Source organism: Limulus polyphemus, unplaced genomic scaffold (assembly GCF_000517525.1).
Source record: "Limulus polyphemus unplaced genomic scaffold, Limulus_polyphemus-2.1.2 Scaffold139, whole genome shotgun sequence".
NCBI classification, from domain to species: domain Eukaryota; kingdom Metazoa; phylum Arthropoda; class Merostomata; order Xiphosura; family Limulidae; genus Limulus; species Limulus polyphemus.
Genome location: NW_013665749.1, coordinates 230,905 through 257,846, shown reverse-complemented (window position 1 = coordinate 257,846; position 26,942 = coordinate 230,905). Strand labels below are relative to the sequence as shown.

The 26,942-nt window shown below is 31.2% G+C and overlaps 1 protein-coding gene across 1 annotated transcript in view; it reads right to left on the bottom strand.

Annotated features, from left to right (window-relative positions):
* Nucleotides 1–19,300, bottom strand: part of LOC106474452 (tyrosine-protein phosphatase non-receptor type 2-like) — a 29,719-nt gene extending 10,419 nt beyond the window's left edge. Inside the window, exons 1-7 of the mRNA XM_013935149.2 lie at nt 19,126–19,300; nt 17,249–17,345; nt 9,728–9,828; nt 7,013–7,111; nt 6,550–6,699; nt 3,226–3,435; nt 1,042–1,239 (exon numbers count right to left, since the gene is read on the bottom strand). Coding sequence (XP_013790603.1) covers nt 1,042–1,239; nt 3,226–3,435; nt 6,550–6,699; nt 7,013–7,111; nt 9,728–9,828; nt 17,249–17,345; nt 19,126–19,182 — 912 coding nt within the window. The 5' untranslated portion in view covers nt 19,183–19,300. The remainder of the gene's footprint in view (nt 1–1,041; nt 1,240–3,225; nt 3,436–6,549; nt 6,700–7,012; nt 7,112–9,727; nt 9,829–17,248; nt 17,346–19,125) is intronic.
* Between the last annotated feature and the right edge of the window lie 7,642 nt (nt 19,301–26,942).

Sequence of the window (26,942 nt, the reverse complement as noted above, 5' to 3'; positions counted from 1 at the left end):
AGAGACATACCTGTTTTTCCCTACTCATTACACTTTCTGTGATCAAAAGAAATATGTTTCTTTGTTCTTAAGGTTAACTTTCACATCTAGGTGCAGGTCCTAAAGGACTTTTTCTTAAATAAAGTATTCATAAAAAATTCAAACAACAGTTATTCATTATGATATTTTTCTTGTTCCTTACAAGTATCATTTTTAAATTTGCAATTAAAAATTATTTCTATATAATATAGGACTTAACAAGAAGGGTTGTTCAAATGTTTAGAGCAAGAGTATGGATGATTCAGGCTTGTTGTTGCTAGCTGTTAAGTGTCTGAACAGACAGGTGGAAAAAAATCCTTAGCTTTATTTGCTAAATATTAACAGATAATTTAATATTTGTGTTGTACAGCAAAAACACTGAACTTTATCATTTTCCTCATATCACAAAATCAACATGGAAAAACATCTTGCTGGTCACATCAAATATTAATCTATCATTTTATTTTATGTGTGTAAGCAGACAGGCAATTATCTATTTTGCTTAAAAAGCAACACCCAACTGGAACACTCATTAGAACGATGAGCAACAATTTACTAGATTAGATTTAGTGATCGATTATTGTAGTGTTGTTCTTAAAGTCACCTTTTTTTAAATATAATTTTGTCTGATGTTGGCAAATGGTCTGAATATTCATAAATCATGTCTGCATTATCAATTGGCAAACAATTACCAGTTCCCCTTGATAGTCACTGGTTAAACATTTTTCAGCTAGTCAATGCTAATTTCTAGCCCTAACGATTTAGTATTTTTGACTGATTTTTACTGATTGATGTTTGATCTATTCATATTTGGTAATCAATAACTGTTTTATATACAGTAAATAAAATAATTTTTTATGTAGCATACTTTTTAATCATTTATTTTCTTTATCCTAGGAATTAAACAGCCTCCGATTCTCTAATTCCATTCTACTACAGCAGTTATTTTTTGAAAAACTTTATTCACATCATCGTTTTTAAATAAAGATCTGATAAAAATAATGCTGAGGATAAGAACTGTACCTGAATTTCGGAGTGATGTGTACAAGGCACTTTTTTTGAGGATTGTTGACCAGCCAAAATCTGCTTTGCACCTTCTATTATGGCAAGGTATGAAAAGCGTAACTGATCTGGTGTTTGAATAAGCCCCATGCGATACTTCCTCATTGCTAATAAAATATCTCGTACCTTTATTGTTTCTGTACATCCACTTTCTTCAATCTGCATTTAAAACAAAGTTAATTTTTTTTTACCGAATACATCTGAACATCTCAGCCAAATGAAATCTAGTTTATTAGATCACCTGACAATTCCCTAAAGCAAAATCAATTATTAAATGGATCCTTTCACAAAAATGTTTGTCCAAATGATATAATACAGAACCTTCCTGAAAATGTAACAAGAGAACTAGAACTCGATCAAAATTTAATCTTTTTCAGTTCAGTAGCAGTGTATTAACATTTTTGACATTTTGCATTCATAAACATTTATAATTCATAAATATCACCATATCTGTAACATGTACATTTCAAACATAAAGTATGATAACTACTGAATGTTTTTGAGCCTAAAACTGATTTTTTTTAGTAAATTCACAATTCCTAATGAAATAAAAACCACTATGTGGCATAGCTTTTACTATGTCATTGCACAATACATTAAAATACACTCATGAATGTTCATCCAATAAACAAAGACTCTGTGAATCAAGGTTCACTTACCCTATTCATTTCATAAAATAAGTGATTGTCCTATAAAGAGAGACTTTTAATTAACATTTAAGCCAATTTTTATATATCTGCACAGCCACATTAATTACTTATTTATTTATTTCTAAAAAACAAACATTTCTGAATAGTATAAAATACAATCATAAACCTAATGACATCACAGGCTAGCTCTCACCATTGAAAGAAACTCTGCAATAAAATATTCTATATACTAGATGTACTTCTGCATGGTCCCCAAAAATTGTGTATTTGAAGAGTAAATAAAACCAAAATTAAGAGTAACAAAAATATTTTTCTTGCTTTTGAAGTTCATATGTCATGCTATGTTGTAGCCTAAAGAGTGCATGATTCTTCCCGTGATTCATGACATGTGCACATTTTACTAAAGTCACGACAGTACAAATTACAGTGTTAAGCATCCCTTAAGAGACATCATTTTAGTGTCTACTGACTGACTGACAGACAATACACTAATGTACAGTGGTGCAAGTGGTTAAAACAGGTGACCCCTCCAGGCAGCCTTTAGCCCCTTTCAGGGAAATGATTAAAAATTAATATATAAATGATATTATTTATCTTACTGTACTTTATTTATGAAAGTTACCTCTGTATTCATTTTATAAGTTATATGCAATTACTTAAAAGAGTTATAACTAATCTTTAAGCTCATGCTAGGGTGTAGTTTTAGTAAAGCAAAAAGCACTATTTGTTACCATACATCGTTAAAACCTCCACCTTACCTTGATAAATGTTTCAATTTTCAACACAAAATAAACAAACAAGGAAGGGATTCAATAAAATTAATTTATTACCAAAACACAGTTGGATTATTTTTAGTCATGTAATCAAAGGAAGGCTTCTGATATAACAACTAAAAGTTTAGAAATTCACTATCCATAATGAGGAAAGGAAATTCTAAGGAAAATATACTGTAAGAAAAAATTACTCCCATTTTTCAGACAATATATTTATGACTTCTTCATTTTGGAAGTTTGGAAATGCAGATATCTATATTTTACAATTTTATGACAACAGAAATTTTAAAAATTCACTGTTTTACAACTATTTGTGGTAGAAATAAGCAACAAGCATGTTAAGATACCACAGATTTTCATCTATATTTTGTATATTGACAAGTTTTATGCAGGCAGGCAGTTTAAGTATTTTTACTACCAGAAAAAAAACCAAAAAACTACAATTTACCTACAATACATGCTAGTAAAGCTTGTATTAAAACAAACTTTTAAATCTGAACATTTGTTATACTTAGGTTATTTGAAGGGAGGGATCTGAAATAATTTTTGGAAACTTAATGTTGTGATGTTCCCCCATTAAAATAAAATAAAAAAACATAATCCTGGCATAATCAAACACTACTTTATAATGAAAAATGTTTCAAGTTTCAGTACAAACTTGGAGTTCAGACAGATTTATACTCTTAAAAAAAGTTTAAGTTCAGAAAATTTGCAAAATTTACCAAAACAAGACAGGAATCCACTAAACAGAAGGTCCCAGAGCGCCCTATCCCTGCACTGCAATGTACAACAGCTGGCCCTACATCTTGGTTAAGAGCTCCGGATTCTCGGACGGCCATAAGAAAATTGAAGAATGCTGATGGGGATTCTGGTACTCCAAAGTCAGGCCAAGTTGTATAGTGAAAGTGTAATACCACTCGAGATTCCTTACTCTAGGAAACACAAACCTTACTGAAGATAAAGAAAAACTTAAACGTACTATATAGTCTAAAAAGATGTACAACCTTTAACTAGTATTAGAAAATTAGATCCATCCTATGAATAGGAGGGCTAAGCCTGTAACATGGCAGCTGAAACTGATGCTGAAATGAATTGAATAACATTTTTCAAACATAGGTGGAACAGTCATTTATATGATAACTTATTCAATACTGCAGTTATAAGAGAAACTGAACACAGATAAATAGGTAGGTAGATAATATATAATTTTTCTTTTGTTATAATATTTATATGAAACTAAATTACTTTAAACACAATACAACTGAAATTTAAAACACTTTATCACAACTTCATAGTTTATAGCAGCATTAGGTGAGTGTTTGTTCACCAGACCCTAGGAACAGTTCCAAATTTTTTCAGTCTCTACTCCCTCAAAAAACAATGATAAAAGAGAAAATAGACTGAACTATACCCAGGATTCTAACTGTAACTAACTAAATTGCCAGAGGTGTTTCAAATTTGTTATTTGATTTGGCAAGTTTTATTTAATTGGAATTAATAAGCTGCAATCAAGAAACATATTTTAGTTAAATCTATGTAATGTATCATGTAAATTGAAAAACAACAAACACATTCTTTATAGTGTTAATCTTAGGGTTAGTTGCAGAGAAAATGGCTGATACCACCACCTTCCTTGCTATAATTTTGTTTTCACATAAGCAAAAAGAAACATTTGATTTGCTGAACAATATAATTACAAATTCTTTTGGTCTTGTTCTAAGTACATGGATATTTCATTACCAAATTAAGATATAACTAGTATAAGGAGTTACAGAAAAAGTTTGATACATTTAAAAAAAACACAACTCATGTTAAAATGTAAAGTTTTACATAATGGCTATACAGTTTTCATATTATGTTAATTATAGTTATTTCAAAGAATACATTATCTAATATTTTGTGTGACTTGAAGGAAACAATAGCTAAAATTATTATTAGATGTACTTTGAAATCTTTAATGTTAAATATTGATGAAAACAATGCTGCTTGTTTAAATGTCATTTTGTTATTACACAGTATAACTCCTAATACTAGTACATGTAGCACTATCTTTCCTCCCCAAAATAAGTCTCACACATTTTTATAATTGAGGTAAGTAAACATTACATGGATGTTCCATTCTCATCAAACAAAAGGACTTTTAAATGAATTTGAAAGTCATGAACTCAACACTTTGAATCAAATAATTTGTTTACGAAAACAAAATCTCAACATTTTTTCTTAATTGAACCATTTTAATTTTTCCATCACTTCTTATTGTCTATAAATATAAGCCTGTAAAAACCTTTCAGTGATGGGAATTGACAATGCATTCTTTCAGTCCTAGTGGAATGTTAATGGTAAAATACCTATATATTACATGTAATGAGAATCCTGGCATAAAAGAAAGCTTTTCCCATCCACCCATAAGAAATTCTGAAATTGAAATCCAATTGAATGTATCTCTCCTTCACAGCTTCACTGATTTACCTTCCATTTAATATGTTCAACAAGATATTCTAGCAGAGTTTCAAAGATCTGTTGTATCATTAATTCTATTACTTATTTGTTTTACCTTGATACTCAATGAAACTAAAGTTTAGCACTTACATATATCTTTAACATACACTTGCAGGTTAAATTTATTGAATTATTTTTGTAAAACATGTGCTCTATCTATCAGTTAAGACTTCACTATGTTCATATTGCCTTATACTTTTCACCCTGAGGTTTACATTGCACGAGTCAAATAAATTATATGTTTCTTATGATTTTGTTACAAGAGAATAATATCTTTAACCATTAATCCTTCCTTGTTCTTTGTGTATTAGTTTGTGGAAAGTTTTTGATTAAATAGCTACTGCAATTGTGTTTTGTTGGCATTACAGAGGTTGAGCATATCATAAGACAATGATTTCTGAACTTCACCACATTGTTATAGTCCATGTCACCATGTCTGATCATGCTCTATCTGAAAAACATGGAACTTGATAACAGTAATGCAGAAATAGCTGTATAACAATTTGAAATCATTCTAGAAAGAAAAATAGGGTAATTTACATTTATTTAGATTTTTTTTGGGTGGTTATGAGATAAGGTAGAGAAAATAACAGATCAAATATGAAGTTTTCGTGAAAACAAACATTTGAAATTTATTTAGGAGGTTTTAGGGATTACACAAAGGAAATTTGAGACTTTTGAGATGAAGAAAAGTAGTTTTAATCTTATCATGAAAATCACTTTGCACACAGACTATTCAAAACAAATACTCAATATATTCATGGATAAATCTTTATTTTAGTTTTTTAAAATTACTTCATAAAGAAATATTATTTTTTGTATGTGAAAGACTTATAAGGTTAACTGAAAGACTGCCAAATTTTGTGAAAATATACATACTACATTAAATGTTAGTAGTATTAAATCTATAAACACTTTAAATGAGTATAAAGAAGTCACGTGGTTGGTCTAATTGACCGAGCCCATGTTGAGAGAGTTAATGTATCTTTCAACATCATGTATTCCTTGGTGCTTGCAGCTGGCTGAATGGTTACATATTGTGCATCAAAAATAATTCTTACTGGATGATTCAGGCATGATGCATGAGGTACTTTTTGTCCATTCTGGATAGAACTTAGTATTTGATATTTTGTCAGTCAGGGCTGTTTTGATGTTGATGGAGAATCAGATATCAAAATGATTTCACTCATCTTGTTTACTAGACTGACAACAAATGGTGCAAGCTTGATTGCATGTGATAGTTCATTTCATTGGTTATCAGGTGAACAAAGAACCAGTCATTTGATGAGATACACATGCACAACAACTATCTATTTCAGACTGATCCTATCCTCACTAATCATTATGCATATATGAAGTAAAGCACTAGGACTGGTCTAACAGTCTTGTGAAGAGAATTACATGATTAATGTCATATGGTAAAAAAATTAGATATTAAACACTGAAATTGTGATATTTGTTCAAAATGCATGAGAGTTGACTAGTGTGGATTATCCTAGAATAGTTTATGATTGACAATATTAAAAAGTATATAATTTGTACAGTACCTCTAAGTCTGTGAGTAACAGTTCTCGGACAGTGTAATACGAGGCTTCTTTTTCTCCGAGAAAACCCACTTTAAGATTAACATCTGTAAGTAACATCTCATCTTCTCCATCATGCTTACTACCTAAAGGCCAGTACTGGTGACACTTCACCTGAAGAAAATAACTTTGTCTTTTCATCTTATAATACCACAGAAATTGCAATGGCAAAAAATATATAGCTTTGGATAATAAAACAGTTATGCTAATTTTAACATGTATAGAAAAATATATGTAAGACAACGGTATCTTTATATTCTCAATAAATTTAAATTCTAACTCAATAACAATCTAACTACATAGCGTAATACTGAAAGTTTATATAAATATTATTTATATATTCATTACGAACAAATAAGTAAATATGGTTTGGGATCATGTTCACATTTGATTTTTTGTTCCAGGGTTAATTTTAATGCATACTTACTGTGTTTTTTTCAATAACTCTATTTAACATAAGAACAGCCTTTGACTTCTGTTCCCATATCATTAACCAAAAATGTCCTGTAGTTATTGGTAATGGACCCTAAAATAAACGACAGTAAAAAGAATAAATAATTAATGATTTGTTAATTTGTTTTCCAAAAAGCTGTAACCCAAAGCTAAGAAACTATCATGAGAATTTTTTATACTTCAATGGTGTAGTTACTACAGTATTTTGTTCACAAGTGATCTGAACAACTACCAATGATGACCTGCTTTGAAAACAGTTACAGGAAAAGTTTAAATACCCCTGGATAGAGCAGATTATAAATGATTTACATCAATGTAGAGTGAATGAAGTGGCAAGAGCAAAAATTAATAGTTTTTTTGTGAAATTGAAAAAAAAAACACTTGCAAGGACAAAAAAAAAGTATCTAATAGGAAGTTTAGAAGACTTTTGATAAAAACACAGATCTGGGAATTTTGTTATAGTTTCTTTTGAAGTTATTTTCATTCTTGAAAATATTTTTCAGCTAAATTATACATATTGCTGGAAAGGTACAGAATTTATATGATACCAAGACATCAGATAGATAACCTTATTCATGATGTCAGAAAAACACGTAGGTTCAAGAAGTCTTGATATAAAATGATAAAAACCCTATAGCTCGAGTTCTTTTGAAAGGAGGACATTTTTTCTTCAGGGGCAAATGGTTATAGGGTTTTTATCATTTTGTATCAGATAACCTTAGTTAGTTTTAGCAATAAGGTAGGTGATGGCAAATTATTCCAATGACTCAAATCCTTACTTATCGAATGTTATTGTTAAGTTTTATCATTTTCAAACAATGCAAGTAAATAAAAGATCTCCATCAAGAATACTGTTACAAAAATATTATTACCTTAATTGACAAAGGTAATTATCATACTATTCACCATTTCTGGCTGTTTCTGTTGATCATCAATAAATCTTTGTCAGTTTTTGCAGTGTTTTTTTATGATTTACAGCCAGAAATGTTGAATACAGTGATTGGAAAAACAAAATATTGAAAGAAATATGTAAATGAATATCAATAAAGTTGAAACTGATTATATTTGAAAAGTTTCAACTTTATTAATATTCATAAAATGGAACATTCTAAAGTGCAAAGAAGTATTTAAAATACCTTTTCAAAAGTTTTCTTACAAAAATATTTGGCAACTTCACAGCATAAAATATCACAGAAAATCTAAATAAAATTATCTAATGCTTTTAAGGCAAAATTAAATACTATTTACTAAGTTCATGCAATTTGGTTAAGTATTTCCAATATCAATGAAACCCATCTGACCTGGAAAGGGTTAATGATATGATCTATTTATGGAATAGCCTACAATGTACAATAAAAACATTAATAGTTGTGATAATACATTTTTGCACATTGATATATAAATTGTAATAAAAATATTTTATTAGAAAGTAAATTTGAAAGAAATAAAGTGCAAAGATTTCTGTAATTTTTGTTAGTAGTTACAGTAATAGAGAAACCAAACAGGTGGAATTTCTTATCTACCTTTCACTTGGCAAATGTACTTTAAGTTTCATAGCTCAAAGCAAAATAGTAAAACTATGTTAAGTACAAGCACCACTAATACTTGAGAAAAAACCAACAAATTAAGCTTGATATAAACATCTACAGAAACTTAACAAACTGGGGTAGAACTAGCCAAATTTACCCAACCATGCATGCACTTTAGTATAGTTTTCTTAAGCATTCACTGAAAAATACAGTAAAACAAACCTTTTGTTTCAAATCTTATTTTTCCAGGAATGAAAATAAATATGGTAATATTACAGTGAAATTACACACAAAAAACTCAGAAAATTTCTATAACATAAGCAGATATAACAAACTGATCACGAAAAACGTACCTGTATTGAACAACCACAAAATTGGTTTTGCAGTTTTTTTATTAATTTTTAGAAATTATAAAACTAGAGGTTATCTATATTTAGCTAAAACCTTAGTTTTTTTAAAGACATTAGTTTTTAAAGTAGTATTTAAGATCAAAAGAAAACTTTTAGTTTTCATTCTCTAGCTTTTTTTTACCTGACTTTCTGTGTCTACTGTAATAAAAACAGTAAAAATAAAGATTTGTAGTTATTGAAAATAAACCCTGACAGAGCAAAAATGGGATTCAATACACTTACTATGTGCTTCCTGGATATAAACCCCCCAAAAGACACTGAAAAGACATGGTCATATTATCCATTCTAGAAATAGATAAAATGTAGCAAAGGTGTCAGTATTTATTGAAAACAGAAACTTATTATTAGTCTCTTTGCTGCTACTACAGAATGATAGAGATCATATGCATATAAGGAAGCATTTAAACAACATGAGATTTGGCTTTTGAATGTAGAAAGAGAACTACAATCCTTGTTTATAACTGCTGCTGTAAAGAGAGAATAGGTTGTGATAGTTGCTGGACTTAGTATAAAAACCTCTTATCTTTTTTTCTTCCAGCATTTATTCTTCTGAAAAACAAACTAAGAGAATGTTCTAACATTATTTAAATTAGTATTAGTTTTTTGCACAGGATTATTTTCAGCAAATATCTCTACACATGTATGCTTCAATATGTAAATATCTAGAGCATATTTATGTAGTCCATAATTATTATACACTAAGAATTACTAACACAAAAACTTAATGCATATAAAATTTGTATAACTTACCTGTGTAAGAATATAGGCACGTCTGGCAGCTGGTACCTCAACATGACTAGCATTAATGTAGTCCTTATCTCCTTTACTTAATCGAACACGACTATGATCATCTGGAAACAGAGCAATAGTGTTACAAGCTTTGGATTTAACACCTGAAAACTACAATGGTTTAGTCATATGTTTCACCTTTTACATTTTAATTGATATAACATTAGTTTAATTATTCTAGAACTATGCAAGGCAAAACATTATTGCATTCATTAACCAGTCTATGGTTTTGTATAAGCTAGTCATGTGCGACACTAGAAACAAATATAAGCAGACCTAATTAATCACTTTATATACAGCTAAATCAATATATATTTAGGATATTAAAATCACTTCTAATAAATTAAAGAAGTGACTGTACATCAGAAATATTAACAGCAGTAATTTTATTTAAATATGGCATTAAAAAACAAACAAAAATATTAATAAATAACTCTACCTTCTTTAAAACTGTCTACAAAAATACTGTAATGACCCACAACACAGAGGTAAGTTTTCAGGTGTAAAGGTGGAGTGTAAAGACAAATCATAACCAAACCAACATAAGTGTTCCAAAAATATCATTATTTCAAATTATTAAAATGCCATAAATGATCTAAAGAAGCGATATTTTGCTATTAATATTACAATTTTTAACTGAGATTTATGTATGTCTTTTTATTTTATCTCTTTACTATAACAGGTGGAGGTATCATTTTAGTAGTAAATAAAGGATACTTGTAATCAACCATTAAGTCCTAGCTTACCAGATTAGTATTTGATAACTGTCACATATACCACATGTATCTGGTGGAAAAAATATCCTTGTGATTAAAGCTGGGCAATTAGTGGAATTTGGTAATTGATTAATTATTGAGCTCATTAATCAAATACATTCAACTAATCAACAACTCTTACAATAAAATTATTATTATTGTTACGTCTCCGATCGTTAGTTAATTTTCTGTAAATTCGTTCCGACGAAACGTTAGCGACACAAGTCCTTTCTTAAATAAAACTGGTTTATTCTCTCTGAATACAACTTTGCGATACACTTAATTTCAACAGTCGCACTAACAAACGCTATAATTCTCAACGAACGTCTCACGTGCTCGACATCAACAATACTCAGTTCAATTACACATTCTCTGACTGCAGTTCAATTACTCCTTGTTCCGTCACGTTGTGACCGTCTTATATATACCAGACTACCCCCAATCTAGTAGTCTCCCGTCAATTCACGAAGGAACAGGATATTTCTAGAAGGAGGTGGCGTGATACTAGTCACGTGACCTCGCTGATGCAACATTATTTTAATCTTGTTCTGGTTTTTAAAAGACATTTCGAATTACCCTTTCTTTAATATCATAGATATCTTAAGGTTCAATAATTTAAGATCAAGCTATTTTTTTAACCCTCTATTGGACATTGTAATATACAGGCAGCAAAACTTTCTTTGTTGCTTAATTCACACATATATATTTACTTCAATTTTGTAGTTGATTGTTCTTACTTCCAGATAACAGTCTAAATAAACCATGGAACTATTTTTCTTGGATTCTCAATTTAAAAATGTTGCTTCTATGTAATGTACCCATTTATGACTTATTAAAATAAATTTCACAAAAACATTTTTTTTTTGCAATGTAGGCCTACTTAAGTAAGAAATTCAAAGAAAATATTTTTTCCCACCATATTTTCATAATGCAAGCAATAAGGGCTTAATCTTCTTCTGTACATGAAAATGTATCATATTCACAATGTAATATGAAACCCATAACAAGCTGAAAAATAAGTTTCTTTCTAAGAAGGAAAGATGTATTCAGTTAACTGACACCCGATTTTGGCCTATGGCCAAAACTAGCTGATTTTTTTTCTTTATATTTTAGTTGTATTTATTTTTTATATTTTGGACAATAAAGTTTACTACTTTATATAAGAGTTGTTTGAAGTTTTGTCTTAAGTACCATTAGAAGAGCACTACATTATTTAAATGATGTTGTACTTCACAAGATTGAATAAATCAGAAAATTACTAAACACAACAACAACAACAACTGGTTGCATACATTTAGTTCATTGGATTAAGTTTATAATTTTACACAAACACAACTACAATTAGGCAATTAAGCATGAGGATACTTTAGGCACATCTTCATTGTACAAAAGGTCAGTCTTATTATAATGGAGCTTATGATGTATATGTCCAAAACTCGGATCTCAGAAACTACCACACCAATCATAACTGGTTAATATTTTTATAACTAGGCAGTATTTTTATAGTTGAGCAATAAATAAAACAATTGAAATTTCCACAAAAATGATATGTTTCAGATTTAACCAATAAAAATTACAAAAAAGGAGCAGGTTTCAAATGCAAAAAAAAATCAAAAATTATTTATTTTTCTTTAGCAAAAATGTCATGAGTGTTGCAACAGAAAAGCGAGGCACTTTCATTGATAGTTACGTCTACAAAGAAATACTTCTATAAAATCTACTCTGTGATGATAGCTCATTTTTAAACTAAAATTTCAATAGAATCCTTTTCTCATGGATGGTGAACATTACTGAATGTCAAGTATGAGTACATTGTTGTAGAACTGTCAGACAATTCCAGAAAAGGCCTCAGACCCAATAGCTTTCCACAAGAACTATCAGTTACACCTGCCCAGAGGACGGGTATTTCTGCTAGTACACTTAACAGCACATGCCACTTCACTTGTTAAAAGTAGAGGAGAATAAGATTATCATGGGTATAAAATAAGTAATTATTTCATACATAACAATATTCTAGTGATAAATGAGCAAACAATTCACTCTTTTGAATCATTTATTCTTATTATATGATTATTTGTCATATTGCACAATAGGCTTCAAAATTTAGGGTAATTAACTAAGATTTTTTTAAATTAAACATTATTATACTTCATTGTAGCATACCATTATCAAAATAGAGAATATTTCTCATTCATTAAGTTTCTTTCAGTTGTTTTTAGTTTCATATCTGTTCTTTTAGCAAAGATACAATGTTTTTTGGCCTTCTTATAGCGTATTTACTTCCCATACTACCTATGGTTTATAGGCTGAACAGATGTTCAATTAAAATACATTAGGCAAATAGTGATTGTAGTTGATTTATATGCACCATGCCATATCCACATCTCAATCAATAACATTTAATAGTTCATTACAGAATTACCCTTCATTAACATATACCATCCGTTATGCACTTTTAATACAAACTACTAAAATTCAAATTAATAAAATCATTTCAAATTAACTAAATTGAATTAATAATATTAAGATTGTATGGTGTTAATTTTTGTGCTTCACAATAATATAACGGGATTGTTGAACTTTTTACGCTGTTATAGGGAGAGAAAACTACGTTTTAGAATCGTATACACCATTATGACTTTTATATTAAAACTTTCTGCACAATAAAATAAACCCAATTTTCAAAACTTACCGTAAACAATACGCTATTTCTGATTACTGCCCATCTGAATGACACTATGTGTTTGTTTTTAAAGACTCTTGAAATGAACAAGAAAAAACTCATTGGTCATAACATGGGCATGAAAGGCATATTAACATCTGCATCTTAAACTACTTCTCTGAACAAGGAATCTCATTATTTAGCAATGACATCAAATGAGAGACATGATGCCAAACATAATGAGACTACTCTTATCAGTAGTATGTTTTAATTTACATTAAGAATTTGGATAGCATTATAGAGATTGATACTTTAAAAAACTGTTATAGTTCCAAATAATAAACTGAAACATGCATAAATGTTAAAAAAAAAGTTTCATATCCTGTGTATTAACAAAATAAAAATACTTGGAAACAACATAAAACAAATTATCAAACAAGGCTTACTGGAAAATATTAACATAATAATGATAGAATAGAAGCACAACTACAGTAGAATCTCGACATTAAGGGCACCCTTCTGAATGCGTCTAAATCCCTTAATATAAAAAATGAGCCATACAAAGCTGGATTCCATATTGACCATATTAAATTTCTGAATTTTAACCCCCCCCCCTCCATTGTGTTTGGGGTATGCATTTAAAGCCATTTTTGTTACATGTATGTAAGCAGTTTTTTGTGTATACTTTAAAAACATTAAATAAATGGAACAAAGAAATACATGTTTTTAAAATTTGTTTCTATTCCATAGGTATGAAAATACATATAATGTAAAAAGTTACCATGTATTTGTACATCACACACATTAGGTCATTAGCCCAAATATGTGTATAACAAACTTATATTCATATTCTTTACATCATTGGTTATGTGTTTACTTTGTAAAAAGTCTTTAATAGATAATTGTTTGTCATATTAGAGTCATGAAAGTATCTAAAATGTCTGATAGACCTTGCTCAAATGCAAATTGCTTCAGACCAGTGTTTCTCAACCTTTTTTGCTCATGGCTCACTTTTGAGTTTGATTTGTCTCTGTGGTGCCACCCTTTGTAGATGCTGTTACTTAGGAAAAAAAGTTACTTTATTTCCACACTGTTGATTTATAATATATTTACAATACTGTATTGTTTTTAAATATTTTGTTTATAACATACTGTTCATTTATACAAGTAAAAAATATTCTGTTAATCATTGACATTTTATTCAGTGTGATCCTTGGGCCTGATGAACACTTGAAAGTTATTGAATGTCTGGTTGCAGCGCGGTCAGTGATAAATGAAGATCATATCTCTTCACAACATCAAAGCAGTTACGTATTTTTTTATAGCAAATAAGTTACCGGACTAAAACCAGATTCAACCAGATAAGATGTGGGAAAAGCCATAAAATACAACTTTGCCTTCTCCCAGAGCTGTGGAAACTTTATTAGCTATTTTGCTACTTATCCAGAAATAATGTTTGTCCCATTTGAATCTATCTTGGGCTGTTATATCAATCTGCAGTTCAATGAGACATTCTTGTAATGTAATTTTGATTGTTATGCGAGTCCTAATCATGTCAGGTAATTTGACTTCTGAGCTGAGGGGGATATGAGGAGAAGGGAACCTTTGATTCAATTTTAAATATTTTATTCAAGCAGTAAAGTTTCAGTGGCCCATCAGAATTTACTGTGGCCACATAATTTTCCATCATTCACATGTGGCCCCTTAGAAACATGGCATGGCCCACATTGTGAACCACTGTTTTATACCAACAAACCATGCATACAGATTTAGCCGACTTGATCCCTACTCTAGGAACATGATGTGGAATATATCAGCTTATGTATCCTACAGTATTTATAACAAGAATTCTCCAGAGTAAAAAGATTGCACTTTGAATCTGTGAAAATGTTTATTACCAGATATGGTTCAGAGCCAATCCGATAAGCATTGCAAGTGTTTGAATATTAGTCGTCCTTTCAGGGATGTTTGGAATTTGGCGGTATACCATACAGGCATACAAAGATATTTGTGCATATATTTATAAAATCCTATTTCCCTTTCAGCAAACTTGTTAATCAACCAATAAATATTCTTTAGTCACAAATGCTTACATTTTAATTATTTTTATTAAAAACATAGAAAAATAAGTATAAAATACTTCCAAAAAACAAAGATTTTGAGTACTTACAGTGTTATGAGTAATAGTAATTATTTAACAAAATTTTGAAATTAACTCTCTAAAAGGTCATGGCATGCACATTTTAAACTGCCTGCAGTAAAAGGGTTAACTGCCTGCTTTATCAAGTGCTTGTATAGAGAACGAGACTAAAGATATTGCCCTTAATCTGGAATATCGAGGTGCCCATATCTGCAAAATTTATTTTGGTTACAAATAGTAGAAAAAAGAAAAAGACTGAAAAGATCTGTCATTGATCACAAGGTGCTCGTTAATTTAGGTTCTACTGTACCTTTTAATATAAATTTATTATGATCATACAATGTTGACTTTTTGCCTGACATAATTTAAAGTTTGTTCAGGTCAAAGTTATGTTCTATGGACAGGTTCATTATGAAATTTGCTCATGCGAATAACACAGATGGAAATGCCACCAATCGATAACTGTATGATAAACAGTTAGTTTAGTTCACTGGACATTGATGGAAGTAAAGGTGTAAAACCTGATGATACCTTTACTGGTTAAATCATGGTAGTTAATAAATGAAGTATTTGTAAAACATACAGTTTTTTTTTCTCAATTCTGTGAGGTGAAACTTTAAAGAGTCAAGGCCTTTTTTTTCCATGGTTGGTCAAGTAACCACAAACACACATTTTTCCTAGGCCTTATGAAGGCTATAATGCAATGATAACCTATTTATACATGGTTGATTAGGTACTATGTTTTTATAATATTATTCTATGCAAATTTTAATGGTATACTAATTTAATGATTTTGTGATTGTATATTCAAAATCAACTAATACATTGACATTTCTAATACATTACATTGTTAAAAGGCTGGCATGACTAAGTGGATAGCAGACTGCTTCATGAGCATTTTCCCCACAATCAGAGTTGTGGGTTCAAGATGTGTCAGTGCCTGCCACAACTATAATGGAAGCACAAATTCAGAAAAATAAGAGGTGTGGTGTTATAAACACTATACATACAAAATGTAGAAAAAGTACATTTATAGAACTTTTACTTAACACTAAAAAAATTAGCTATGCTATTAGAAAGTTTAAAACAAAAGTAGCCTAAGAGTTGACAGTGGGTGCTGACAGCCAACTGAGTTTCTCCTAGTCAGCCCCTCAAAAGTAGTGACAGTGTCAGGTACCTTCAGTAGTTTTGCCAGGATGAGCAATTCTGGTGGCAATGGAAATTGCACCTGAGACCTTTACATATGATGCCCGCCTCCCTCCCCCAATGAACCCATACTGACTTGAAGATGAGCAAAGTTGAAGTACAAGAAAAATTAAAAAAAACAACATAATGTTAAAATCAAGTTTCAATAGCCCTGTGAAAAGAGCATAGATGGGCCATAATGTACCTTTGTGATTAATGGCAAACATAATGGCAATATTTTGATTACTTGGAAAGTTGGAATAATCTAAATTAGTAATAATTGGAAACCCTAATTTTAAGTGGATGATTACTTTTGGGAAAATCAACTGAACCCTAATTTTAATTAATCTGTTGTTGGAATAATCAAAAACACTAATAATCAGAAATACAAATTTCAATTAGTTGACTATTTATGTGACAATCAATTAAACTGGCCAACTTTACCCACCACTTGTCAGAAAAAGTTTTGAAAACCACGACATATCAAATGCACATCTTCAAAGCTGTACACATCACACTATAATGTGGTAAACATTTTCAAATGAAAACTATTACAAGTAATTTAATACTAACACAAACATACACATAATAAGTAATTGGAAAATACTTTTAGTTACAAATATTTCACAACGTACTTCATATATGGTACAAAAAATCTTGATTTGGTTAAAGCTAATCTCATCTAATCAAAACCTTTAATTTATGTATATACAAATCAGGTCTAATTCTGGTCAACTTACATGGATTCACATCCCTATATCGGTTCAAGTTCTTGTTTTCAGCTTTTCTTGCATCTTTGTAGGTGAAGTTATAACTCAATGATTCACTTCGTATTTGCTAAAGAAATTAAGAATATCAGAATAAATAAGGTGCCAGAACCTCTCAGCCACTGAGGTTACCTTTCATACACCAAAACAACATTTTAGAAACTTGCAACAAAAGAGTCCTGTTTTTATAAACTCTACTAGGCATATTATAATAACATCTTTTGTTCCATCAATTCTCCCAGCAACAAGATGAATTATTGTATCGTATCTTGACACTGCTTAAATCCCATCTTTGGTATTATTTAAAACATTTCAAATTATCAAATACTGATCACTATATAATAGAAAGATATCTGAAGAGAGCCTGATTACCGAAGCCAGAAATAACTAAGAGGAAAATAATCAGATTTTGAGATTTGTTTTTTAAGAAGCACAGGTGAATTAGGGAGGACTTAATGCAGCTATTCAAAACCTGTTATAGGATTGGATAGCCTTTTTTGAGTGGTGGTATGAGAAAAGTTGAAATCACAATATCAGAGGTAGTATGTTTAAGCTATGTGAGTGTTCACTTGCAGAGTAGTTCAAAGATGATTATTTTCAATTATAAACTTTGTGGAATGTCTTGCCTGATGATACATTTTATGCTTTGATTTAGATTCTTTTAAAATTGTGTTTAATAGTTATATGAATGTGAAATGGTAGTCTACATTTACAGTTTATAAATTCAAATTTAAGTAGAAGATTACAAAATCAGTGGATTAACAACAGTGTAGTCAAAGGTAAATGCTGGTAAACTGGGTTCACCCACTTCTCATCTGAATAATATGGTGTTTATCACTTTTTTTTTAAGCTTCAGTGCTTACCATGCCAGTGTTCAGCCTGGATACCAACTACAAAAAGATATTTAGTCTACCCACTTTTTTTTTAAGAAAGCATAACTCATAATATATCCATATTTTTACACATTAAAAGTAAAAGCAAGACCTTGTATGGTTTAAATTATAAAAGCTTGTGAGTGAAATGTTAGAAAAATAATCATAGAATTTGGAAATCATAATGTACTTGCTTTGAGCTTGCTGTTCATCAACAACACTGAAAACGAGGGTTCAATTTAGAAATAGTGAATATTGTTACAAATACACATGATGCACTTCTTTTTTTTTGATCGAGTTGTAACAAAAGTATCCCTATCCACCTAGATCATTTATAGTTATAGATTCAAGGATAACATTACAATAATAAAAAAACTTAAGATGCTTGGCTTAATTCATGTGTATTATTTAAATGTACATTTATTTTTATTTTATGCTTAAATTTATGAGGAGAGGGGTTAAAAAATTAGTATCATTTTCTATGTAATATTAGTATAATTAATAAAGCAAGTGTAGAAAATAGGTGACGATGTCACATCAAGTTTAACAGTTTGACTTAAGGTGGCAGTAAGTTGACGTATGCAAACCGAAGACAGGCCTAAACTAATGTTTGTTTGTAGTTAAGCAAAAAAGTACACAATAGGGTATGTGTACAGTGCCTACAGCTGGTATCGAAACTCGGTTTTTAGCGTTATAAGCCTTCAGACTTACCGCTGTGTCACTGGGGGCTAAACTAAAATAATATAAGTAACACTACAGACAGAACTTGGTAAATCAGTAGTAACCAACATACTTCTTATTTTGGCCAAAACTAAATTATGTTGTGAAAAATGAAGTAATAGAAAGACTGGACAAAAAAAAACTAACAAACAATGTTACCATTCATGAATGTTACTGAGTAGCGTGTTACAACTACAAATTACAGTTATATAGTGTGTTTAGCGCCTGTGCAATAGCGGTTAGCAACAGTTCACTCACCTGGAAAACTTCAGCCCAAGCATTTTTGCCATCAATTTCAAAAAACTCCTGCTCCATTGTGAAAGTTTAAATTTTATTGGTAATAGAGGTTAGCCATCTAATAGCATGTTAAAATAAATCTTATTATATCACATCATAATTAACATCGACCACTTTTACTTTCACCTGTTTGACCCGCCGGAAGTTAACATGTTGCCCTCTGTCGGTTTCGTATATTTTATTCTAATAATTATTTTGGTTAAAAACAGAGATTGTCCTAAAAATTTATATAAAACAAAATAATAAATAATCATAGTAAAAACACACGTTTGATGCCTTCAACTCTCGAACAACAATTTATTTGTATTGTTTCGACCACAGGCCTATATCAGGGAGTTACAGATTTTTAAGTGAGTACCAGTTCTAAAAAGTGAGCTATTGTAAACAAACATTTATTTTTAATAATTATTTAAATCAGAACCAGGCACACTTCTAAAAATATGTTACGTGACAAACACATACATAAACATCTTTAGGGGCGCAATCCTCTATTGTTATATCCCAAGTGTTTAATTTTTAAAGACAACTCTTACATGATTATAGTTGTACGTCTTATTACATTTCAAATATTTATTTCACTTTTTGCGTTATAAAAAAACAACAACATTTTAATCATAGTTCGTGTAATATTACATCACAATAAAAGACCAGATAATAATCGGCTCACGTAGGCGTTATATATAAAAAAAAAATATCTACTTAGTACGTAAAACAACAACAACAACAAAAATTACGTAACCAATCGCACAAAATACTTGCCAAATAAAAATTTTTGCGAGCCAACTTGTAAAAGGGGAAAGACCATAACAATTTTTATTGTATCAAATGGCTTATACAGCTTTCCGACCACTGTTGTGTTTGTTATATTCTAGCCAGCTTGAAGAGTTCTAGTTTGAGTGAAACGCGTCGTTGACAATGGTTATGACAAATATATATAATGTGGTTGGAATACTATTATTACACACTCTTCTAATTCTTTTAGCAGACTTCACCCCCCAGTAGTACTTTCAGTACTTCTTTGTGGTCTTAGGTGGCCTTAAACAGAATTTGGGTTGCATTACTATGGCTGAAAACGGTATGGGATTTCTGTGTACACCATTCCATATGATATCAGTCTCGCCAGATATCTTTCTCACGTCAGCGACCCTTAGCTATCCATGCTTCTCTTGCAGTGATTCTCATGAGCAATGCTCACTCTGCTGATATGGGTACAACAGATGTTAGCTGAACTTCATGTGGCTGTGGCTGTAGAGAGATCAAAGTTATTGACTTTTGCAGCATCAGTGAAAGTGTGATGTCCATGATAATTCTTCTCATAGATTCGACAACTCTATCATACAGCTTCTCTTTTCAACAGTTAATTCTTCTTTTGATCATTAATACTTCTACTTGCAGAAAATGGCATTCTTTAGTAAGGAGGATTTCTTTAAATTGGATTACACAAGAGTTCAAGTGAGGGCAATTCAAATGTTAACAGAAAACTCTGCAATAATATTCTGTGGTCACAACACCAAAATGTTTTCTTCCTACATACTTTGTGGTATTATCAAGTAATCTGATCCCCAAAAGAATAAATTAGGTAGGTCCACTATATAATATGAAATTTGTCAAGATAAATTGCGAATTAATACTGAGCCTAAGCTAAGAAATAAATGGTCTGGACAAAAAGTGTGATACACAATGAAAATAATCTTTGTTAATATCACAAACAGAATGTGTGTACTTGTTTGTGTTCGACACTGTCTTTACTAGAGTTGTGAATTGATTAGGCTGGCTCTAATCTCTCTCAATTCTTATTTCCCAGCTCACTGACTCATTCAAAATGATATTCCAGTGACTTGTCATTCATATTCAAATATAAAGGAGGATGTTATCTCGATATACCACCTGATCTACCACTGAAATATTTTGTTTGTTTGTTGTAAAGCTACACAGTGGGCTATCTTTGTTCTGTCTACCGCGAGCATCGAAACCCGATCTTTAGTGTTATAAGCCGATTGATTTGCCGCTGATCACCGAGGGGGGGGAGAGGGGGTGGCAGAAGAAACGAAAAATTTTGAAAGTTTCTACGCGAAGTAAAGAAGTGTAAATCGTATTATATACCTCCATACCATACGTTTATTAAAAACACAGTTCCATTTCTGATACAATATCTACATCTGAAGTTATAAAACACATTTAAAATACCCTCATAAAACAATAATGGTAACAGCTTTAACTTGTTATATGCTTCAGACACTGATACATTAAAACGAAAATATTTCGTTTTTTCCTATCGGTATTTGCAGTTCTTGTTTAATTTTATCGTATCATTTATGTTTTTGCTACAAATGTAACACTAACTAATTTAATAATGCACGTTAGAATGCCTTTAAGAATGTTTAAAATAATTCAATTTTTGTTTTATGGCTATTTACCTGCTGTTTTACATTTAATGAATTTTATATTCGACATCATATGTAAAATCTTTTAACTTAAGGGTGATATTTCGGATTGCTAGGTAGTTCTTCATCAGGTCAAACATGGGTATCATCATCATTATCATTGAAGGTGTTCATCATAGCCAGGAAAGTCAGCAAAATATCACCTTAATCTTCATCGTGTTTGGTGTTTTGAAGATTGCTTGTATAATAAACTTGCCACAATTTAGGAATATATCAGGAACACTCAAGATGTAACCAAACTCATCTTCACCCCTACTTGTGGTAATCTACTGGAGTGTATGGAAGAATAAATAACTACTAAAGGGGGAAGGAGACGAAATTTCCATGGAAAATGGTAATCAACGCTGAAAAAAATGGAGAAACAGAATATAATACTAAAGTGTGAAGTTAATCTACAATCAATTTTCTCCAAATTTCCAATAGGTAGGAGATAACAATAATGAAAGTATAATTAAACCTGACAAATTTTAAAAGGTGATTTGTATTAAACCCAGCAAGAAGGTGCAGAGCTACGGGAAGGTATCAGTAAGAATGTTACATGCAACAGGCCTTTTGAAATATTTCTTCACATGTTTAAATAGTCTGGTAGATTACTAGACTTCAGCAAGCAAATATTAGCAATACAAATGTCTTTATTCTATGGTCTGTGCCGTCTAGACAAGCACCCATAAAGGTGTTGGATTAAACTTTTATATAGTTTGATTGCTGTAGAAGTATTATAACACATTGCATTTATGACAGTATCTGCATTAAAATTTACTCTTGAAAACAACATATGTACAAATATAAAAAATGTAGTCTTTCAGGCATGGGCCCACTACCAGATGATTCCAGCAAAGGATTATAGAACACCATACTTCTCCCATCTTTACAACTCACGTGTTTTACAGAATACTGTGGAATATGAATGTGATATCAATTTCGAGAAATCTGTCATGCTATTCAAGGCAACAGATGAAAGGACTTTACGGTCCTCTGACAATTAAAACTATCAAACTAGAAATAAACGTCATGAAGAATTCTTAATATGTGAACGTGGTTTACAATTATTGATTTCAAATTTATATTAATATTAATATTTATTTTGCAGAATGTTTTTATGCATATTATATTTTGATTTTCTCTGGTTTTCAATTTATGTTTCATATTTTGATAATTTATCTCTTAATTTTCTTAGTTTTTAGTGCTGTGAGTATGTTATAAGGATGAACTCAAGTCCCACTGTTCAGTGAAGAGCAGTTCAAGAGTTGCTGGGGATGCTAATGGCTAGCTGCCTTCCTTCTAGTCTATCCGTTCAAAATTAGGGATGGTTAGTACAGATAGCCCTTGAGTATCTTTGCAAGAACATACCAAAAACAAACATACAAACATTTGCTCTTTATGTTATATGATTGTGAAATTTATTGTTATTCAAAATAAACTCACTCAAAAAATATAAACAAAATGTTAGAAAGCAGCACGAATCACAGGTTTGAATTTTATAAAGACACTGTTACTGACTAGATAAATCCTTCTGAAGAAGGAAACCAGGGACTGTTGAAATGTATCAGGTCCTTTATATTAAGCCCCCCAGTGGCACAGCGGTATGTCTGCGGACTTACAACGCTAGAAACCGGGTTTCGATACCCATGGTGGGCAGAGCACAGATAGTCCACTGCGTAGCTTTGTGCTTAACTTCAAACAAACGAACAAACCTTTATATTAAATGTTGTGTTTTAATCCTTGGCTTATAACGTTGTTTTCATGTCTTAAATTTATAGATTTGTGCAAAAAAGAAGCCTATTTACAAAGATATATGACTTTAGCTTGTGGACGTGTTCAACATGCACCACGCGATCACTGGAGGTGTTTTTTGGTGGACCATATTTTCAGATAATGAGATACAGACTGGTCCAATCAGAGTTGAGTTGTTTTCAAGCTATGGGCACATAACTAAAGCCATACCCAGATTCCATGATCAAGCATTTGTTCCTTTATCATTGCACCGTTTTTGCCAAATGGCGGCACTGCCTATTTACTGATGTACAAAATTATGTGTATCAACTAGCACGGGTCTTACCTACTCCACATAATCTTACAGACATAAGACTTACAGGTATATCTTCATTAGAAGTGGACCATGCGTCACACCCACAGGGTGCTGTATTTTTTGGTCAAACATGAGCGTGTACAGCAAACAGCTAGTTGATTTCCGAACTACTGCATGATATGATAGATATTCATCCCAATTAGTTCTGTCAGGATAATAAACTTTGAAGATACCTGCTTTATAGTCTGTATTACCTGTTCCACCAAACCCTCAGATTAATGGTGATAAGGCAAGTAGCTATAGACAAGCTATATAAACTACTAGAGTATTTGATGAAACATAACGGTAGCATATGTATATATACTATATGTATATAGATAAACACGTGTGTGTGGCACCACGTCCATAGATGTTTTAAATAAGTTAAAACAAATGAAGCAATCACAGAGGTAGTGTGGTAATAAATAAGAAGGGCATAAGAAAACAGTGAGACAAAGGCTTTGATCTTGATGTTAAAAGCTGATGAGTATGAAGTTAATTGTGATGAATAACCTGGTAAGTATTATCGGAAAATGTGATGTACCTTTTATTTTCTTTAATGCTAAGATAGAATGTTTCAATTTCAACGTTGGGATATTCTGCAGATGGTGATTTTCTATGAAAGAGGCAATAATTACAAAGAGACTCAACGATAGAAAGAACACAGTTTTATCCGGTGTTTCTCAAAAGCATAGAGCAAAGTAATCTTAACTTGATCATATTGACTGTTAATGAATGAGTGTGACTGTTAGAATTATTAAACTTCACAAATAATGGTTAGATATTATAACAAATATATAAACATAGTGTACCTTGTGTTTTATTTGATTATGGTAGGAATGTTCTCAAGGGCGCCCGCAGAAAAACATTAGAGGGATCAAATAACTCAAGTTTGAAAAATTATGAAATTGAAATAGTTTTCTTCTATGGATGACTGGAAGTCGCCATTTTTCTGTCACGGGCTGAAAAGATATAAAACTACGATTCGAAGTCTTGAGCAATTAGAATCCAATCAATTTACTTTTGCATTTGAATCCAGTCTTTCAGTATCTGAGATCAAGTTCCAGCCACAATCAATATCTCGTTTTGATTTTCAACCTTACCTGAAAAAGTTTTCCAGTGTTTCTGAGTTCCATTTCCAATTCCTATTTTATTTCCTACTCTGACTGTAAAAATGGATCGTTCATCAACTTATGAAGCCTCGCTACTGCTCCAGAATGCCCAATATTTTTTCTAGAGTGAGAGACATGGAGACAGAGAGTACTGGGATAATATTTAGTGAGCCCATGGATGAAAACACGTTGCTTATTGGTGCATCTGATTTTGGAGAGCTCACTTAATTGGTAAACAGGTTGGTGTTAATGTTCCCAGGGGCTGATATTCATGCTACAGCTGATGAAGGCCTTGGCCCCACTGTGAAGTCCAGGGAAATTCACACTATTGGATCGTCAGAGTCGATGTTGTTCCATCTGGAGGAGCTTAGCATCCAAGCAGCAAGAGTTTCTACTGCTGTTGATAATGTTTAAGAAGTGAAGATTAAAACAAGAGGAGTCCAGTGATTTGTCTAATTATTTGGTGCAGTACAATTGACTAGGAGGAAATGGCAGATAAGACTGTTACCTCCCTAAGCCCAAGAAGAACACTACGCCGGTTTCTATGGGCATCCATGTCATGGAAAGATAAAGGCAGTGCAAAGTTGCTATTTGAGCAACGAAGTTAAGAGCGATGGAAGCGCAGCTGAGTCATATGGCTCATCCAATAGTTCATGCCATTAATAAGGGAACCGCTACCCCAAGAAGACTGGATGAAGCAAAGGGCCACTCTTTCATAAAGATATGAAGAGGAGGTTTGGCACCTGAAGGATAGGCTAGCTAAAGCTGAATGGAACCTGGTGAGAGCCCAAGCAGACCTTAAGGCATCAACAGCCGTAAATAGGAAAACAGCATTGACATTGGAAGCTCTGCTGATAGGATTAAGGTTATTGGAGTGACGAATCAACCACTTTCTGGTGTGAGTGAAGATTTTATATTATTTTTGTTAATGTATTACACTTGTGTTTGTATATTTTGTACTTAAATTTTAATGGATAGTGTCAGCTGCCTTCCATAGTCATGAGTGCATGTGGAAGGTGGTGGCCTAGAGGTTTTTCCTCGTGTGTAGGGTGATTGTATATATTTATTTCGTTTTGTTTTACTTTGTAATGACAAGGTCTGGCCCTTTCATGCTAGAGAATAAGAAGGATTAGGAAGATTTTTTCTATGCAGTTTTCATACGAGATTGTGTAAGCAAGGAAAGGTTAGTTTGTATTTTTATTTTATTGACTAAAGGTTTTTTTCATCTATTTTATGGAATTAAAATTTTGCTTTTGTATTGTCGTAGCCAGGTGTTATGTTTTGTTATAAAGTTAAAGTACAGTGTTTTATTTTCAGTACAATTATTATGATTTTTACACAATGCTCTATCTGTGATCTCCCCACTGCAGATACCAAAACTTGAATTTTAACGTTGTAAGCTGTGAGACTTAGTGCTGAGCCACCAGGAGATACGATATTTATTAAAAATTATGCAAGTTAAAATAATGTATTATATTTTATTTTCATTTTAGATTCAATTAAAGAGTGTTATATATTTTGTTATGAGCCTTTATTTATCTTTTATTTCGTATTTATATCTGAATCATTATTAAAGGTCAAATTAGAATGCTTCATTGCTAAAGGATCATTATTGTATCTTATACTCTTTTGGTTTAGTTTAGTGATTAGTTGTTTGTTGCTGTTTAGGCTGCACACTCTTGAAGTGCATTTTCTTTATTTTTTTAGTTTAGTTTTACTTTTTATAATTGTAAGCATGCACGTGTGCATTGTTTTATCGTTGTTAAATTGTTATTTTATGTATTTCAATAAAAGTTAAAGGGTTTTCTTTTAGTGCTGAATTCTGTGTGTGATTACAAGTAAACGTTAAAGGGGTTTTCGTTTTTGTTTAAGATAAAGATTTTATTTTAACTTTGCTAAAAGTTGTTTGGATGATTTTTTCTGTTATTAAAGTTTTTATAATGTTTGTAGGTTGTAAATCAATGTTAAAGAGTTTTGATCTTATAGCTTAATTGTAATTCACTGTTAAAGGGTTTTTGACGTCTGTGTAGCGTGTATGTGTTTTTAGGGGTGAAGTAAAGTTAATGTGCTCATAGAAAATATTTGTAGTTTAAAGATCATTAGTTTTAAAGTTACTTTTAATTGTTGCTTGAGGACAAGCCTGAAAAAGAGAAG